Source organism: Perna viridis, chromosome 2, assembly GCF_037379345.1.
Source record: "Perna viridis isolate PV_CMFRI_1.1 ecotype Kerala chromosome 2, ASM3737934v1, whole genome shotgun sequence".
Taxonomy (NCBI): Eukaryota; Metazoa; Mollusca; class Bivalvia; order Mytilida; family Mytilidae; genus Perna; species Perna viridis.
In genome coordinates this window covers 15,127,744-15,148,353 of record NC_142446.1, presented here as the reverse complement: position 1 = coordinate 15,148,353, position 20,610 = coordinate 15,127,744, and the positions used below count along the sequence as shown (strand labels likewise).

The 20,610-nt window shown below is 32.8% G+C and overlaps 1 protein-coding gene across 1 annotated transcript; it reads left to right on the top strand.

Moving 5' to 3' along the window:
- Window positions 1-19: 19 nt before the first annotated feature.
- LOC148623782 (actin-histidine N-methyltransferase-like) lies at window positions 20-19,897 on the top strand. The gene is made up of 15 exons (XM_088565894.1): window positions 20-276; window positions 2,647-2,742; window positions 3,214-3,359; window positions 5,893-5,965; window positions 6,333-6,443; window positions 6,910-6,990; window positions 7,629-7,693; window positions 8,598-8,656; window positions 9,395-9,509; window positions 11,033-11,107; window positions 12,046-12,145; window positions 15,638-15,704; window positions 16,510-16,595; window positions 17,849-18,009; window positions 18,357-19,897. Exons 1-15 carry the CDS (start codon window positions 153-155, stop codon window positions 18,525-18,527), a joined length of 1,530 nt encoding a protein of 509 aa, XP_088422020.1. The 5' UTR covers window positions 20-152; the 3' UTR covers window positions 18,528-19,897.
- Window positions 19,898-20,610: the final 713 nt, after the last annotated feature.

The window sequence follows — 20,610 nt, the reverse complement described above, 5'->3', positions numbered from 1 at the left end:
TTGTTTGTTTTCGACAACTGTTTTTGATGACGTAGCACGCACCGGAAGAAATGTGTGGCTTGCTTGATCGCTACTGAAATTTAATACTGCTTGCCAAGTTTTAAATTTGGGAAACGCCGACCTCTTTTATATTCTTGGATTTATAGATCAGCATGGGGAAGAAAAGCAAGAAGAAGCAGGAAAAGTCCCCTGTTTTACCAGACCAATTTGCCCCTAAGGAAATGTCTAAAGAAGAAAAGAGAGTGGTCATGGACACTGTTAAACAACTTTTAGAAGGTAAACTCTTGCAGCAATGTCTATCAGGGGTCAAGATTAACTTTTGGAGGCCAGTAGCCACCTGGGCTACTAAACGTATAAAATCAATTAGCCCAGAAAAAAAGTTGGTAGCCCAGACTTTTTCAGACAAAATTTTGGTAGGTTTTAATACTTATTTGATGGTATGAACTATTTGTTCATTGTTGAAGAACCTCATGCAACATCAAGATGCAGAACAGGAATAAAAGCCCAGTTCCTTGATAATTTTTTTTCCACTGTATGGTGTGATTTGTTGTCACACACATGTTCACTCATTCACTCCATAGCCTCCCTATGTATATGCATCATGGAAAACCCTAAAATGTGTAATTGAAGTTAAAACTGTGCTTTGGATAATATATCTTTCCAGATATTAAAATTATACAACCAATTCATATAATTCCAAACTTTTAATGCATAAAACAGTAGATTGTTTGAATATCCTAGAGATTAATTTTGTTCAGATTCTGAACAAATTAATCTCAAGAATATTCAAACAGTCTTGCAAAAATAGAATCCTCTTCTAAATCACTATCACACTCTTAAATGTCTGACTCATAATTGCTATCATCCTCATTGCATCCTAGCTTCTCACTCACTTCTACCCTTTATTCCTGATTATCTTCTACATGTACATGTACCTCTATCTCTTCCTCTATCTGAATCTCTCCCTCTCTTGCTGACTAATTCTCTCCTTCTCCCTGCCCCCTTCCTCACTCTCAGTAGCCAACTCTTCTTTTCCTCCTTCCCTTCCTTATCATAATTAATGACAATAGGCTTAGAGACAGGTTTTCAACTGATTTACTTTTATTCATATTCTTTTTTGTATGTTTTTTTCTTGGCTGTGTTGTTGGTTTGTTGGGGTTTTTAACCCCAGAAATAAAATTCCACATTTTACGAAATACCAGATGCTGAAATAAATAAGCAATTCTTAATAAGAAACAGAAATCGGTTATGAAAGATTTCCATATTATTAGAACTGATAACCGATAAACTTTTACTAGGGATGCTACATTTCTGATATAATGGTAACCATTTAAAACTTTGACCACAACTTTTGTTTACAATAATTTTTTTTTGCAATTCGCCAGATGGGCTATTAAAGTAGAAAAAATGGTCGCCATTGGCGAGGTGGGGGGGGGGGGGCGACCATTAATCTTTTCCCCTGTCCGTGAATTGTTGATTTATGTTAATGTAAGTTCATTTCTTTTTTAATTACTCTGATTTAAAATTTAGAATAATGGAGCTTTTAAATGAGACAAATTTAACCTGTAAGAAGACGAAGTTAAAGCTAGAGAGGCTTTACCAATAGATATGTTACTTATCATAAGTTCGATGACATCCTAGGTCCTAGGACTTGTGAGGACTTGTCTGTGGGCAGCTTTGTTCATATATAACACATTGTAAAAGTTCTAAGTCATGGTAATTGTAGTCTTAAATACACGGTAGGTATTGCCAATATACATGTATTCCTGCATCATGAGCTTCAGCATTCTTGAGTTCTCAAATTTACTATTATGAGCAACACCAGCAAAAGCCTTTATTAGCAGGAATATTTTACACATGACCTGTGAGATAAACAAATGCACATCAAACTGTCATAACTGACTTTATCAATTCAAAAAATATAATGATTGCCTTTTCTATCTTAGAAAAGGCATGCTTTAATTTTAATAATATAATCAGATCTTAATTTTTTTCTGAAGTGGGTTAGGTTCTGGAACATCAAAGTTTCTTCATAATAAAATACATATTTTTTCTAAGAATTGTCATTACTGTTGCTTGGAAAACTGTAAAGCCATAAGATTCATCTTAAGTTAGTAAGTGGTTAATCTGTTTTGTTTCATACTTTGAAGAAATGATTGATTTTGATAAAAGCAGCAATCTACCAAATACAGGTCATTAAGCTAAATTTTAATTTATAATTTCTGACACCAATAAGAATATACATTAGTACATGTAAAGCTTAACATTGCCTTGTATAACATCCCATTATATTTGGAATGATTTACCAAAACCATGTGAAAATTTTATTTGATTTCAGAGTATATAAAGAGTAGATATATGATGTGATACAGTTTTGAAGAGTTTTTGCATTAAAATGTTGATCAAAATTGTCCTAGATCTGTCCCTGGATGTTTCACACTACATGAAGATATTTTTAAATAATAGGTTGCTGGCCAAAATAAATTGAAACTTTCAAATATGTAATAACAGTTATTCATCTAATTATGATTACTTAAACCAAGTGTCTTTCGGAAGTAAGCAAATTGATTAGAATTGTGATAGTAAATGAACATAAATATCCTCTGAGTGTTTTAATGGTACACATTTTCTTATGTTTCATTTCAGTTTGTTCTAATCCAGTTAATCCTAGTGGATCAAAAGAAATTGATGATTATCTTAAAATAAAGGGACTTGTTGATAAATTATCAAGCATCCAAGCGGGTAAGTCCAAGCCATTTGTTCAGAATCTGGGATTTATATCAGTGTTCTAGCTAGGATTTGAAAATAGAGGGATGGAGGGAAGCTACATCAGTTTGGTTGAAAAAAGTAAATTTGTTAGGTTGCAAGGTACAATGTACATGTAATTTACATTTTGTTTGAAAATAATATTCATGATTTGACTGACCTAGGGAAACTCAAATGATAATATAACCTAGTAGGAAACAGTGCAGTATTCTAGGATTCCACTTTCCTGTCATCTGATGTGAAAAAATTGTTTATTATGCTCTACTTTCCCATTGGTTAGTAGAAAGCTTGAGTTTTTGAAAGGATTTGTTAAGTTTGGAAAGCAGATTTCAAGTGTGGGAAAGTTAATCCTAGATATTTCCCATGGAAACCAAAGATTTCAGAACACTTTAGTGGTTCATAGAATTCTTTATTTGTTGAAATGACTTCTAATTAAATGATATTCAGGATATAATGCACCTGCAATAGAAAGACAGAAGAACTTTCCAAAGTTCATGGACTGGCTGCATAGTAATGGCATTGATACCAGCCTAGTAGAAATTCAGCATTTCCCTGGTTGTGGTTTTGGGCTTAAAGCAAAAACAGATTTAAAAGTAAGTTCAGTAGTTGAGGCATGAAACCAAAAGTTATTATGTCATTGAAAGGAATTACTCAGACTAACTTTACACATATCCATGTATTTTGTTCATAGAAAAATACTCTTACGTATGTCACAAATTGATTTAGTATTAAAAAAAATCAGCCTTTTCTGTCAGGGTAATATTGTACATTACATTATGTGTTATTGAAAATATATTCAAATCAAGACCTGTCTATTGAAGGAGAAAAAACATTCAAGAAATTTTTTAAACAAAATATGACAATACCATAAACAGGGCTCTCCATGGCCTCCTTTTGCATAGCGCTCTGCCATGTGTTATTTTCTTCACGCCATGAGTTCAAACCAATTGCCATGTGTTCATTTGTGCACACCAAGCTTCGCAAATCAGCACTGTATTTCCCAACTACTCTTACATATTAATCACTTATACCTGTCATCTGATTCAATATATTGGGCATGTGTGTTTATTCTAAAGGTAATTGGTAATGTTCTGGAGGGGTTAATGTGTCAAGGAGTATGTAAACAAAACTCGGATCTGTCAAATTGGCGATTATCACTGTCGGAAAAATCAATAAGATTCTAATAAGCTGAATTTCTACTGTTTTTTAAGGAATAAAATTTGATAACTAAAAGTATTAAGTTGAATTCAATTTGACCAAAACTGATCTGATCAGAGAGCCGGGAGGAAGATGTTCTTAAATTTATATAACAATGTTGAAAAGATCTGTATTTATGTGATGTAAAGAAGCAATCTTATTTGCTTAACTTTTTTGGAAAGGGCGATGGATCAAGTCCCAATAGATCTAAAAGATTGTTTAATGGCACAGACTTGGACAAAGACGAAATTGTAAAACAACAAGGAAAAAGTATATGCCATAGATCTGCCTCTTACAATGGATGGCTGTCTTAAGCTATTGTGGTTAGATTATGAAGAAGATAAAGGAATGTTCTGCAGCCTCTGCATCAAATTCAGACAAGTGCTGCAATAAAATGAAGTTTGGGTGATAAAGGACAACTTACAGAGAGAAGAGTATAAAGAACCACGAGAGAACACAAGTGGCATTCACTTTCACAAAAAAGTGCTAAACAAATTGTTAATGGTATCAACATAAAGACTACCTGCCAGTGATTTCAACTTCTCTAGAGCTGTGGAGCTCTGGTTCAATCTGGGGAAGAGAAAACTTGAACTTAGAATAATTGAGTTGGACAATACAGACAGATAGATTTACCATTGATGATTGTTAATTTCTATGTTGTAGCTTGTGCTTATCCTTAACCTTATCCTACCTTCCTTGGGACTTTTTTTGTGTATGAAAGGTCATGCCCCATGATGAAAACTTATCCAACCAGAGAGTGAGTCATGGCTTCATTTTGATCCATGGAGATACAAAACCTTGTCTTTATAGCATATTCTTCATTTTTTATCCTAAATGGATACCTTTTTTCATATCCTCTCTCTTCTTCCTTAGGCCTAAAGGTTTGACTGTAAACATGGACCTCTTTACATGTTCACTTGTGTCATAATACTATCTAAAGACTACAGTTTTAGTTGGAGATAAATGAATGTGCAAAACATGTACCAATAGTGTAGAACAAGCATAGTTAGTTAATCATATTTTGCTACACTTTTACTGAAAAACACTGTATCATCAGAATATACACTGTTTAATGAAATTAGTTCACATTATCCATTATTATTATTATTATTATTATCCCCAATAGAATAGAATAGAAATTAGGGCCCTCAATGGGCCAAGACAATACAATTATAATTTTGCATAAATAGTACATACTACAAAATACAATTGCCAATATAATAAACAGACATTGACAATTTTAAAGTTTCACCAGTGTCCAGTATCAGTTTGATCAATATCTGTCTAGTGGTCTGTTAAAACAGGAAAAAAAACAAAAAACGGTTTTGATATAACAAATGGAGTTTTTTCTTTATAATATGTTTATCTATGTCAAAGATTTAAAAAGTTAAAGGTAGTATTGTGTTTCTGCTCTGTTTTAAACATATTATTTTCTTAAGAAAACAAAGCATTTGGACACAAGTTACTGAAACCTTATCTAAATGTTCCTTAGAAATGATGAACCAACCTATGGTTTCTCTGTCCCATTTCATAAAAATCCAAGATTTTCTCTGTCCTATTTGATAAACCAACTTTAGGTTTCTGTGTCCCATTTGAAAACCAACCAAGGGTTTCTCTGTCCCATTTGATAAACCAACCAAAGGTTTCTCTGTCCCATTTGAAAACCAGCCAAGGGTTTCTCTGTCCCATTTGATAAACCAACCAAGGGTTTTTCTGTCCCATTTGTTCATATTTGCATTTAAACACATAAAATTAAAATAGATTGAAACAAGCATTTTTTTAGTATGGACCCTAAGTCAGAGAAAATGTTTGAATGTTTTAATTCTTTGAAATCGTACAATAATCACACTGTAATGTAAAGAGCTAAGGAAATTATTGCTGAATACTTAGATACTCTAATTACCAGTTATTTGTATGTTTATTCTTTAGGAGGCTGATCCTTTCTTGACAGTACCTAGGAAAGTTATGATGACAACAATATCAGCTAGTAACTCAATGCTAGGTAATTGTATACCAGTTCATTTGGTTTGTATTGGCGTTCCTTTTAAGTTCACCTGTGCCAAAGGTAGAGTGTCATAATATGCACATACTACTGAAAACCATCTTATTTTCATGTTTCAGGAAATCAGTTCAGTTTTGCTGTTATTTATTTTCATGACTTGCATTCTTCCTATCATTGATTCCATACTAAAGGAATTATTCACTGCACTGTATTTTTGTTGTTTTTATATATGTAGACTACCTGTCTTATATGACCAAGATTTTGCTCTTCCTTTGAAGGTCACTTTGAACACGTCTGAAGTTACTTTTATGACTGACAGCTGTTTGTCATTGGGCTAAATGATCTAGAAATAATCTTTGTATTTTAGGCACATTAATAGCTGAAGATAAAATGTTGCAGGCCATGCCAAGTATTGTTCTTGCTTTACATTTACTGTGTGAAAGAAAATTAGATGACTCTTTCTGGAAACCCTATATTGGTATCCTTTTCTTGTGAGTAATGGGGAAAGTACAGAAAAAAATGCAATATTAACCTAAAGCTAATTTGGTTCCTTTAAAAATATGTGAGGCAACTTGCATCCAACACTAATTAGATATGCAAACATGGAAGAATAAATTTACTCCTTCTTTCCAGAAAAAACGTTTTTAGTCTTTTAGTTAATAAAATAACAGTATTAAAGTAGTTCTGTACATGTTGTCACATGAAATATGTACAATTTATGAGAAAAAAAAAGTCAAAAGGTTTTACCAAAACTGAAGACGGATTTAGCATGTGTAGTGTAGCCCAATTTTATCTTGAAGTGAAGATAAGTGCTTAGTTTAAATCACATATAGATCTATGTATATCACTTTTTGAATTATTTAGATCAGTTTCTTTGGTAAATGGACTAGTTGTGTAAATTTAAAAAAGAAAATGTTGATTTATGAAGACCTTAACATAAACAGATGTTCTACCAGATACTTATTCTACACCTTTATACTTCACTGAAGATGAAATTAAACTCTTGAAAGGTTCACCAGTACAGAGTAAGTATTGTATTTGTATGTGAATTATATTATACTCTTGAAAGTAAATGAATGGATAAGGATTGTAAAAAACAGCAACAACAAAGCTATGAAAACACAGAGTTCGAAGCAACATGCTAATGCAAGAAAGAAATATGCAATGCTGACCTTGAAATATTGGTGCAAGTGACTGGTTGGGTTAGAGACATTTGAATAAGGACATGGGTATCTTGTAGGGTAAGAAACATGGAGCTGAGACAGGTGACTTGGTAGGATATGCAATATTTAATGTTTGCCTTAGGACAGGTTTTTAAATTATTTACCTAAATACATGTATTTATACCATGAAGTTGGGGCAAGGTGGCCTGGTAGGATAAGAAAACCTATATGCATGTATACCTATAATATCATCAAAATGCATATATTTAAAACCTATTCTTCTGATGGGGTTCAAATATACATGTACACATACCAAGGAACCCTCCATCCTGTAAATGGCTGGCATTCAGCTCAGACCAAAGATAAGTTGTATACTACATGTATTATATGTGTTTTCTATATTTGAATGGCCTGTTAACAGATTATTTAGTTATTATTGACTAAAGCCTTTAGCATTTGTCAAAACTGTGGACAGGTATCATTGTATTTTCTAATTTTAGCGGACTGTTTTAACCAGTTAAAGAATATATCGAGACAGTATGCATATCTGTACAGGCTATTACAGGTAGTGTATTGATTCCTATAATCTCTTTACATACATTTTTAAAAATGATTTATACACATTTTGGTAGTGACATATCATTGTATACTGCTGTCCATCCATCCATTCATTCACATGCTGTACAATCACTAACAAATGATTTGACTGTTTAAAATTGTTTTGGTAAAATGTTTGCCTAATATGAAATGAAACTCCCTTTTGATTTAGTTTATAAATGAGGAATAAAGGATTAAAAGGGGACCACTGCAATTCTGATCAATTTTTTTTCCTATGTCAAATATTCAGTCACAATCAAAGTTCAGAGCTGTATCTAGCTTAAATGGTTGTTCAGGGTTCCACCTCTGCAGTTGTATCAAGCTGTACCCTGCAAAGCATTTTATTTGGTATGTAATTTTGACAAAACGAATTGCAACTTTCTTCATCTTTCAGTTATACCAGATCTCAATATCTAGGTTGATGAACTTGATAAGACTTGAAACAAGTTGGATTATCTTTTTACATGTATTTTGTATGTCATTTGTGGAACCTCTTATTGGAAGAAGGAAAAATATTCAAAGTGCAAATTGTTAATGTTGTTTACTTATAAATTATGTTCAGATTATGTTCTACAAGTTGTTCAACTCATTTCAACAAGACAGTATGAACAATTGTGAATTCCATAAGTTATTTTTTCATACCATGTCTTTAGGCAATGGGAGTATTAAGTGTAACTGCTATTAATACATGTGTATGTCCCAAAAATCTTTGCACCCCTTTTAATATAAGGAATGACGTGAAATTCATTGTGTAAAATCAATTTGATGGTGTTCTGGGTGTGAGTTGTATATCAAAAGAATAAGTATCTTTTTAAGGTTTATACCCCATCTGGTGTCTATGTTATTTGTCAACATGTATGTATCCTTTCCAGAATTTACCTGCTACATCCAAGATTCCAATTAAAGACAGTTTCACATTCAATGATTACAGGTATAAATACTTAGTTTTAAATCTTGTGTTGCAGTTATTGTAGCTAACTTTTATCCAAATGATTGCTTTAACAAATAAAACTTCAATAGTCTACTCACCCTAGGTAGACATATAAGTATTTCAGTCATGCAAACTCATATAGAAAAGTATATTTTCAGTAAGCACAAAATGTTTCATAAAATGTAAAAACTTTTTCTTTAAATCTTTGATTTTTTTTTTTAATAAAAAATTTGTATTTATGGTTACAATCATTTACCGGGTATTCTAAAAAGTCTCTTTGAAGTGGAGATCATTGAGAGGAAAATATAGAAACTTTAAAAATGTGATTGGAATTTTACTTTTTTGAAACAAGAAATTGGGTGACCTTAATTTTCTATTTAAAATGTAAAAGGATATAAGATAAGTTATACTTTTTAAAAATTTTTGAGAAACTTTGTAGATTTGTTTGCAGAGAAAGGAAAATTCCTTATGTTATATAAAATCTTTTAAAAACATCTCCAAACATTAAGGCTCATTTATCATGAAATTAAGTTGGTGACCTATGTTCTTTTAATTTAAAATTTTTAAGTATGTTCATCCAACATCATCTATGAGAAAATTAGGATAAATCTATGGACAAAAAACATTTGGTTTCATCCACCTTTGAAATGGTTTTAAGCCAAAAAATCAATTTTAGATTAGAATAAAATGTAAATTTATTTTTCATTGTTTCCTCACATGTTGACTTCTTTTTATAAGGTGGGCTGTATCTACTGTGATGACACGTCAAAATCAGATCCCAACACCAGATGGCAGTAAAATTACCTTTGGTTTGATTCCTATGTGGGACATGTGTAATCACTGCAATGGAACAGTATGTATAATTAGTGTAGCAGTTTGTATACACCCCTCCCCCATTGTATCAATAAGGTGTATACACCCCCTCTCCCCTATTGTATCAGTAAGGTGTATACACCCCTCCCCTATTGTATCAGTAAGGTGTATACACCCCTCCCCTATTTTAGCAGTAAGGTGTATACACCCCTCCCCTATTGTATCAGTAAGGTGTATACACCCCCTCTCCCCTATTGTATCAGTAAGGTGTATACACCCCCTCTCCCCTACTGTAGCAGTAAGGTGTATACACCCCTCCCCCTATTGTATCAGTAAGGTGTATACACCCCCTCTCCCCTGTTGTATCAGTAAGGTGTATACACCCCTCCCCTATTGTATCAGTAAGGTGTATACACCCCTCCCCCCTATTGTATCAGTAAGGTGTATACACCCCCTCCCCCTATTGTATCAGTAAGGTGTATACACCCCTCCCCTATTGTATCAGTAAGGTGTATACACCCCTCCCCTATTGTATCAGTAAGGTGTATACACCCCCTCCCCCTATTGTATCAGTAAGGTGTATACACCCCCTCTCCCCTGTTGTATCAGTAAGGTGTATACACCCCTCCCCTATTGTATCAGTAAGGTGTATACACCCCCTCTCCCCTGTTGTATCAGTAAGGTGTATACACCCCTCCCCTATTGTATCAGTAAGGTGTATACACCCCCTCTCCCCTATTGTATCAGTAAGGTGTATACACCCCCTCTCCCCTACTGTAGCAGTAAGGTGTATACACCCCTCCCCTATTGTATCAGTAAGGTGTATACACCCCCTCCCCCCTATTGTATCAGTAAGGTGTATACACCCCCTCCCCCCTATTGTATCAGTAAGGTGTATACACCCCTCCCCCTATTGTATCAGTAAGGTGTATACACCCCTCCCCCTTATTGTATCAGTAAGGTGTATACACCCCCTCCCCCCTATTGTATCAGTAAGGTGTATACACCCCCTCCCCTATTGTATCAGTAAGGTGTATACACCCCCTCCCCCCTATTGTATCAGTAAGGTGTATACACCCCCTCCCCCCTATTGTATCAGTAAGGTGTATACACCCCTCCCCCTATTGTATCAGTAAGGTGTATACACCCCCTACCCTACTGTAGCTGTGAAATGAAAGAAAAGAATTACAGGATTACTTAGTATGATTGTAATGTTTGTAAGTCTTTGTTCAGGTTTTATTGTGCCCATTTTTGCTGTTGTACCCTTACTCAAAAGAATAGGGGAGTATACTGTTTTACCCTTGTCTGTGTTTTTGTCTGTACCGATTTTTTTTGTCACAGTGCTTAGCATCTACTCATCACAACAGCTTGAAATTTTAAGTCATTACTCCTGTAACTATGCCATATTTGGAAAAATTCAGCAATTTCCTGTTTTCCGAGGACTGATTATTTCCTTATGCATGTATCATGATTGAAAGGTATGGTTTCATTTGTGAGCCATTGCTCACATATTTCTTGTTTAATGATATAATACTATATGAGATATGATATTTTTTTCTTCAGATTACAACTGATTTTAATTTAGAAGCTGACTGTAGTGAATGCTTTGCGTTGCAAGACTTTAAAGGTGGAGAACAGGCAAGTCCTTGTAATGAATGTTATGTAAATCATACAAGTTACATGAAGCATCTTTTCTGTGCCTTAGCAGTCTCATGGTAGCATACTTGTCTCAAGTCTTTGGTTCAATCTTTGGCTAAGTCATTCCAAAGACTTCAAAATTGGTAGTCACTGCTTCAACACCAAGTAATGGACATATAGGAACTAGAGAGAAGACTGACTGGCTTGATGTCAGAATTATGTGTCTGAATTGGGTGATGTGCCTACCTGCAAGCTGTTGCATCTGTAAGCTAGCACATTTGAAAAAAATGGCTCAGTATGTCAGACTAGTACAAAGTAGGATCTGTTTAATTAATCACAATTATTTTTGTCCTGAAATGCATGCAATATATGCCATATTAAATTACTGTGAAGAAATCAATTTGTGCATCTCACTAATTAGTATTAAAGTCTTGAAGGAGTATTATTTTTTATTTCCAACATACAAGCATTTATTTTAAACTTTAAATTTGACTATAAAGACTAGAGAAATCCTGTCTTTGATGCATGATTTGTAGAATAATCAATTGGAGTTCATAACCAAGGTATTTTCACAAGTGCAAGGAAATGTGTAGCTTTACAAGCCTTTAATTTTCTTTCAGATTTTATTTCACGTGATTTACCAACATTTATCTTGCTGGGAGCATTCAATATTTCACTGCAATGTAAATAATAAAACCTTATATTCCCTTGAAAATAGTGGAAAACAAATATTCAATTTGAGCTTGGCATAGGTATATATAATTTGTTCAGTTAATAAATTGGTTTATCTTGTCAAACAATCAAATACAAAGAAACCTGACAATGATATGGAACTTTGTCTCTTGATTTATAAATTAAATAAATGTTTTATACTTTGACCATTACCCATTACTTATACATGTATAATCTGCATATATATTTTGTTACTTCATTTTTAGATAAGTATATTCTATGGTGCTCGTTCAAATGCAGAACTGTTGGTTCACAGTGGTTTTGTTTATCCAGACAATGACATGGACAGAACTGCCATCAAATTAGGTAAAATCAATCATACTTGTATTGTTTTATTTTGTCATCTAGTTATGTTATTTAATTGATCATATCTCAGAAGTAGTTTGTCTTAAATTTCAGATTTTTTAAATTATAATTTATGAAGCACTAAATTTTGCACCCATGTACACAACACTTTATGCCAAAGGTTTAATCCTGGTTTGCATACATTTAATTACAGGTTTAAATAAACAAAGATGAAATTGTTGTTTTAATCATTATAGTCTGTTCTTTATTGGTCACCTTAATTGCACCTGTAATTTACCTGAAGAATTGTACTTAAAATCTTAAGATATTGTTATGAGAATATCAAAATAAACTTGATGATGTTTTAAATGATATATTTCATTATTTAATATTTTATTTTAGTACATGTTGTCAATATTGGGATTATAGTACAAAAATACAATTATTTACATAATAAATTATGAACTTAATGAAATAAAAAAAATTAAAACTGTAAAGTTAGTTTCATAGTTTATCCTTAATTAATGTCTGTTGAAATTTATTACATTCCTTAATGTTAAGCTTCCAAGCCAACTGTATTCCCATATGCAAGCTAAACATGCTGAACAAGTATTCAGCATCATAGCTAATTATAATCATAATTATAATTAATTACAACCTTTAAACAGTTAAAAGCTAGATTGTCATTAAGCCATGAGATGTACTCACAAGCTTCAAGCATTAGAAATATTGAAGTTGTTTTAATTTCAATCATTCAAAAGTAAAAATGGCATTTGCACAACTACGAGCACTTGAATTTGTTAAAAACAAGTTTGGCAAAGACAGCTTAGTCTTAGATGGGTATCGCTACAGCATCAGAAGTCAACACAACACACACATATATTGGCGATGTGTCATAAACACGTGTCCTGCTACAGTCAACACGCATGATGGCCATCTGGTCAAACGTGGATACCAACACAACCACCCTAGCAACCAGTCCAAAATTGATGTCATGTGGGTAATACAGACAGTGAAAGACCGATCTAAATCCGAGGTCACACCAGTACCAACAATCTACGAGGAGGGCGCAGTGAAACTACGCACACCAGAGTGGAACGATGATACCAGGCAGATGGTAGAGCAGCTACCTACATATTACTCAATTAAAACTTCACTTTACCACCAGAGATCACTGACCAGACCCGCGTTACCAAAAACTACCATAGACATCAACCTCCAAGACAAATGGTGTACAACTACTGCTGGGGAACAATTTCTACTGCCTGATGACAACATTCACCCACACATGCTTATATTTTCAACTACCAATAACCTCAAAGGATGTTTCTTCCACTACACGCAATGCATCTGGCGCAAGACTCAAAAGTGTGGACTCCAGACCTACTATAAAGACAACGCCGACATCACTAAACTTGTAAGACGGGCTGCAGTACTACCACTCGTCCCCCAGCATGAAGTAGAAAACGTCTGGTTCAACGCACTACAAGACATCGACAACGCAGACAACTTACCCGATACTACTACATTTACCGACTACGTTACCGAACACTGGGTTGAGAACAACAGATTTTTATGGAACCACTACCAGACAGAAGGACCTCGCACTACAAACCATTTAGAGGGCTGGCACAACAAAGAAAAAAAGGCCGACATGCTCACCCAAACATCTACGAGATAATTGACTTACTACAGACTACCCAGGCCATGACAGAAATTACAGCGATCCAGTACTCAGCAGGAGTAGCTCGTCCACCCAAAAGACCAGTTTACCGACGCATCAACACACAACTACAGCAACTCAAAGACAGATATCAGCAGCGGATTATGACTGTGACAGACTACACAGATGCCGCTTCTCACTTACTGCATCTTAATTAGTGAACTTTTATACGATTCAAACATTGTAATATATTTCATGCTTTGTCATTTCTGATAATTTAACCTGATTTTATATTTATTTTAATGCTGCAACTGATACAATGGGTCTTAAATGTTGTATATGTATTCTTAGTATATGCAAGTTATTTATTTTATTTGTTGTGATTCAAGATATCTGAAAATGAATTGTCTTGTCCCTTATCTTGTGTTGTTGATTTTGTTATTAAAATATTTATTAAAAAATAATGTTTTACTTATTTTTTATAGGATTATTAGAAATGAAAGACAAATGTACACATTAAATAAAACACACAATCAATACTAAAACAAAACTCAACAGAATGCCAACATATATTTTCTGCAGGTAAAAAAAAAATATTATGCATTTCATTGTACATATTTAAAACAAACTATAGGTCTTCAAGGTGTATGAATCCATTGTCTTTTTTGTTTATTTAACTATTTAATTAGTATGGTAATTAAATGTATGCAAACCAGGATGCAGTGCCAATTTAACATGCCCTTGTGCAAAAGGGGAAGAAAAAAATTGTTAGATATAGGGGAAGACAGAGAATAGATTTTTATAGTGAAATAAAGTAGTCTTGTCTTTCTTTTAATGCATATTTTAAGGTAGATCATATCTAATATTTCTAGTTGATAAATTTTCCTAGTTTTTCTCTAGATGACCCTGAATGAACATATATTAGAGTTTAATGTAAAAAAACATTGGTCACTAAACTTGATTTTGAGGTAATTGAGCCTTATTAAAGCCAATATTTTACCACATTTTATATGGATTCTGTAGGGAAGTTTCAATATTTCGCAAACTTCTGAAAAACTGGTAAATAAAATTTCTTATAATTTTATACGCGTAAAAAGAACACTTGATTAACATTCTTTCATATTTCAAAACGAAAATTGGGGGTTACCAAACTCTTTTTCTTGCAATATTAAAAAACTAAAATTCCCTATACCGGTAATTTTCCCGTCAATTATCTCCCCTAGAAAGAGGCTTTTTAAAAATAATGTTTTTAATTTTTATGTTAAAAAATCATTTGAAGTAATGTAAGTATGTATTATATTTACATCATTTCAAACACTATTAGTAAATAGAAAATATATATGTCTGTATTATTGTGCAAGATGACAGGAACGTATGCTTTGGTAATAGATATGCTCTACCTTAAAAGGAAAGTTATGTTATATTTGATAGACATAAACAAAATATGAGTAAATACCTAAAATTTATTTAAACGTTCAAGAAACAGAACTACTAGATATTTTGTTTTAGAAAAACCCTCCACCAAAAAACAAAGTTTTTGGTTATATTTAATGAAATCATGTCATATGCAATATACAAGTGTGGACATTGATAGCATACTTACTGCCATAAAAATGAGGACACACCAACTTCCATTTTTTTTTATAATTCTGTGTAAATACTTTTGTACTTTCTTGTAAAGTAGTAAGTGTTTCTATCTACCAGAAAATTCATAAATTCCATTAGTGTTTAACCAGTTTGTTGCAATGTCATTTATGATCATAACAGCAGTATTATATATAATCTTTTACAATACAACACTACTTGAAATATCAGTTTTTCATGTTAATAAATATATAAACAAATTACAGGAATCAGTAAAAGTGATAGTTTGTATGAAAGGAAAGCCAAGTTGTTGACAACCTTAGGTTTAGCACCGTGAGTATGATTAATGTTTGTCCTTTGGCTTTTTATTGATACCCAAGTAAACAAAAAAAAATAATCACTGATTTTTTCTATAATGACATCCAGAAATTTGAAACAAACTTGTTTACTCCTTAATTTATTTATCTTTTTTTTCCTGAACAATTGAAACATTGCCAAGGAATTTAGAAACATGTTAGGTGTGGTCTTGGAATATTTGGTATATTGTGGCTGTATAATGTTATTATGATGTCTTTTTCATCCCTATACACTTAGTTTAGCTATGATAGAGTAGATCTTAATGAAACTGCAAATTAATAAAGTGAAATCAATACAACCCAACAAATAATACAAACAAAGTTGCACAAGTTGTTGTGCTAGATATACCCCAAACTCATACAGGAAATTGATATTGGACAGCATGTAAAATTGCTTATACGATATGCCCCATGATATAAAGCCTCAAACCAAGTTAGAAATCAATCCATCCATTGGGAGCCAAGAATTGGTGATGAAAATTTTCACTATCATTCCATATAGTGAAAAATGGCAAAATCCCACGAAACATGAAGTTGATATTTGACAGCAATAAGAATCACTTACAACATATGACCATAATAAATGTGTTTACAATATGCTATATTTGAATGTCTTGCCATTGTAACTGTAGCAGACTTGTAATTGTAGCAGACTGAAAAGGTTCAATTGATGATGAATTTATAATGCCAATGATAACAGCATAAATGACAGTTGACCAAAGAAACAAATGTTATTACATAAGAGTCAACCTTTATAAGTTTTTATCACTTATGTTTTACAGGTCCAGAAATTTCTATATTTATGTAGGAGCTGTACCAGTAGATCCCCACCTGGTCTCATTCCTTAGGGTGTTTAATATGACAGATGGTAGGTACACAATGAGAGTACTGAAGTGATGTTGTAGTTTCATTAGTGGGGTACCTATTTTCATGGTTTACCTGTGTAGTCTTGACAGTCAAAATAAAGAATCAACTGTTCAGTCATATGGAATAACTTGGATGTTCAATCCTGGTACTATTCAGGTGTCAAAGTACCATAATAGAAGCTTATGATATTGGTGATATTGAGAAATTAACATTCTGCTACCTTTCAATTGTTAAACTGAAAATCCATCCTTTATTAGCTCTAAACCATGTGATGTTAACCAGCAATAGGTCGTAATTGGGCATTTTTAAACATTACTTTGCTTAATGTTTGTTTCAAAACTTGCATTTGATCAAAGGAATTGAACTAATTTGTTAAGTGATGTAACATAAGTAACAAAAGGGCCTGAATTTTTCAGTTGCAAGATTTTTGATGCAATTAAATTTATTTTCTTATGATCTAGGAGATGAAAACAGTAGACTGGATTCATCAATGAATGTACCATATACATAGAACTCTCAATGAACCTGTTGTAAATGTCATCTTGTGGGAAATATATATCAGTGAAAATTGTATCAGAAATGGGAAAAAATCCATCTTATTTTACTATTATTATTGACCCAGAACCATTAAATAAAGTACCCAACAAAATGTTTTCCTCCAATCCTGAAAAGGTTGCCTATTAAAAAACTACAAAAGTACAAAAACTTTAACAAAGAGAAATGCATTGATGACTGCAAAATATTACATTAAATTAATTCTTACTTTTAACCAGTAGAACAATTGAAACATCTAATTGTAGTTTGCTTATCTTGCTATTGAATTAGATTGCTTTAAAACTTTTGCAGGAATGTGAATTCATTTGAAGTATTTTACTTCATTTGTTTACAATTTCATTATCAGTTTACAACTTATTTCTTGGGTTTTTCCAGTATGCAGTTTCAGAGTTACTGAACTTTGATAGTCTATGCAAGTAAATAAAGTCTTCCACTACTACAGAATGGGACTTGGTAATGTCTTCTTCTGTCTGTCCAAAGTTCTTTGTGAGCTCTTCTGAGACTGCTCATCAGTTTTTGTTAGAGATGTTAAACTAGAAAGTTTTTAATTTAACCTGGAGTTTAGGACATATGGGTGTTGGTATAAATTTTAAGATGACAACTTTTTAATGTGGTTTACATCTTAAAGAAATGAAATCAAGAAAATCTATCACACACTCTTAGTACACATACATGCTCATTGAAATGCACTGTTTTTAGATGAGTTGTCTTGTTACAACTGTGAGAGTTTATCTGAAGAAGTGATAGAGAAACTAGGAGATCTGAATATACCTATAAATGTTGAAAATGAAGAGAAACTTTGGAAGTTCTTAGAAACAAGGCTGTCCTTATTACTAAGGGCATATGATACATCAGTTGAGGTAATATATATACATGTATATAGAACTCAGTGCCTTAAAAGCATTTTACTTAGCGTAATATCTTTCTAAGATGATCTGTTATTCCAAATGATATTGCAATCAACAAATATTTATTTCTACAAAGTTTGTTATTAATTTTATCTTTCAAATGAGCTGAAGTATGTATAGCACAGGGCTTCAAAGATAAACACAACACTTGTGACAATAAAGTTTGAATATGCAGCATGTTATATTAGGACATAGCTGCTTTGTATTGCCTGGTTTTCTTTGTACACAAATAATCAGCATGTTCAGATAAAACAAAATTGTCACAATGTGAGAATTAAAGGTATTCTGTTCATTTTCAGGAGGATGATAACTTGTTAAAAGAATCTGACATTTCTGACAAGAAAATGTTTATACTACAGCTGAGACGTTGCGAGAAAGTTATATTACAGAATGCAGTTCTATTTGCTTCCGAGAAAAAGTCGACTATAAAATCTAATTCACAAATAACAGAACAAAACAGTGGAACGTAACATTTGAAACAAAATTTGTATTAAACATTGGTATGATGATGATTGACATGATATATTGAAGTCATCTCTTGGTGGATAAGTGTGGAAATGCCAAATAATGAGTTATAGGACTTCCATTGGTAGGGAAACATTGATTATGTTTATGAATGTATGTGAAGTTCCTTAAAGCTGTAAGGTTATTAAATTATTATTAAGTTCAACTGGTAAAGAAGTATCTGACTTAAACCGAGACAAGCGCAAAAGAAGGGAATAATGTTGACTTATAATCACCATACAAATATCATTTCTTTTTTTCAATTACAAAACATGCTTTATGATATACCATTGCTTTTTCCACACCATGAATGTTTGAGAAAGGAAAACAGTATGATACACTTTAGTTTCTGTTTCCAATGTACCGACTAGGAATCGGTAAAATATTGTGCAGTACTGTATTACACTTCCTTGAATAAAAACTTTCTCCTCTTATCTGTTTATACAATTCTTCTTATTAGCTAATTTGTGAACAAAAACATTTTGATATCTGTATAATCATTGTGGATTACTGATAAAGTATCAACACAAATGTCATTATCATTTTTTTCTCCTTTATTTAACTATGGAACCAGCTTTGATATATTTTTCTTCAGTTCACTTTTCTTGATTAATCAGGGAGAGAGAGAAAGCTTTTGAAAGTTTGGTTTTCAAAGTATTACAACTGTATGTCTAGTTTGTTTTTTTACAATTATTTTATTTTTTGATAAGTATGTTATATGCTCCATCAAATGTCAATTCTCATGATGTTAGAATATGGTTAACTTGATAATCTTTGTAAAATATTAATTACTCTTATGTTTGATGGATTTATAATAAACAGCTTCACCATGAGCATGTGGTTCACCTGTCCTGACTTTGAAACAAACTTTACCACTGTCATAACTCATGAACAAAACCATTGATGTTCAAGAAAATATTTACAGACCTTGACACATCTTTACTAACAATGCTTTAAAGTTTGAAGCAATTCAAATAAGGCATTCTCATTATATAATGTGAAATGCCAAAAAAAAAAACAACATACTTTTCTAATTTTAGGTTAAATTACAATAACTCAAAAATTTTAATTTGTTCCAAATCAATTTGATGGTAAGGGACGTGTTGTTAAATAGGGGAGTGTAGTTTATCAAGTCAGTGGGCAAGGTTGGGGGTTTCACATACATGTAGCTAAACATGGACTGTGTCACTTATTTTTACCCGCTACTCTGTTGTGCTTATGTATTGGGATGAGATTTTGTTGTGGACTTGCTGATGTATAATCTTGCATTTTTTGTAAGCATTATGGATTGTTAGAATGTGCAATATGTGTTAATAAATGATTTAGATTGAAGAAACAGTGGATTTTACTATATCTACAATGAAACAAAGCTGCATGTTGTATAAACATGTCAATAAAGGGTTAAAGAAAAATATCATTATATCCCTTTCAAGAAACAGAAACAAGCATGTACATGATGTTGGGACAATAAGTTGATAAAAAGTGAGTCAAAATTGCACTACAAGGGTGCTGTACCACAAATGGTGTGCTAAGATTTATCTTGGAGGGTTGTAGTTGTAACTCGATCTGACGAAGAATGAGGAGCCAAGAAATTTTTTCCTGATATACAGATAAGAGCTTGATTTACAGTGAATGGATCCCTTTGGGGAAAAAATCCAAGGGTTGCAACGAGCTGTTTTGAAATAATGGGCCAAAATAGCAATTTCTATCCTGGTCAAATGTTTTACTTAAATTCATCAATCATGAAGAACAACACGTCGTCCGCCATACCAAATTTCAAAAGACTACAAAGTTACAATGCGGACACAAATCTGTATTGCAAAATCATTAATTGGACTTGAACTGATCTACCCCATGCCAAATATCAAAAGACAACAAAATTACAGCCCGAACACAATTTGTCACGGACGGAATGGTGGTCGGAAAGAGTGATTACTATATGGCGCCCGCCACCATAATTTAACCCCTACATGGAGTATACAGGGATCACCATTTCTAACTATCTTTCTGTCCACATAGAGATTGCACACACGTTATAGTTCCAATATT

Bases quoted from the DNA above. Each gene is read 5' to 3' on its own strand.
- LOC148623782 (XM_088565894.1), top strand. From the start codon at position 153: ATGGGGAAGAAAAGCAAGAAGAAGCAGGAAAAGTCCCCTGTTTTACCA. The intron at 277-2,646 runs GTAAACTCTTGC...GTTTCATTTCAG, and splicing joins TGTTAAACAACTTTTAGAAG to TTTGTTCTAATCCAGTTAAT. The intron at 18,010-18,356 runs GTAATATATATA...GTTCATTTTCAG, and splicing joins CATATGATACATCAGTTGAG to GAGGATGATAACTTGTTAAA.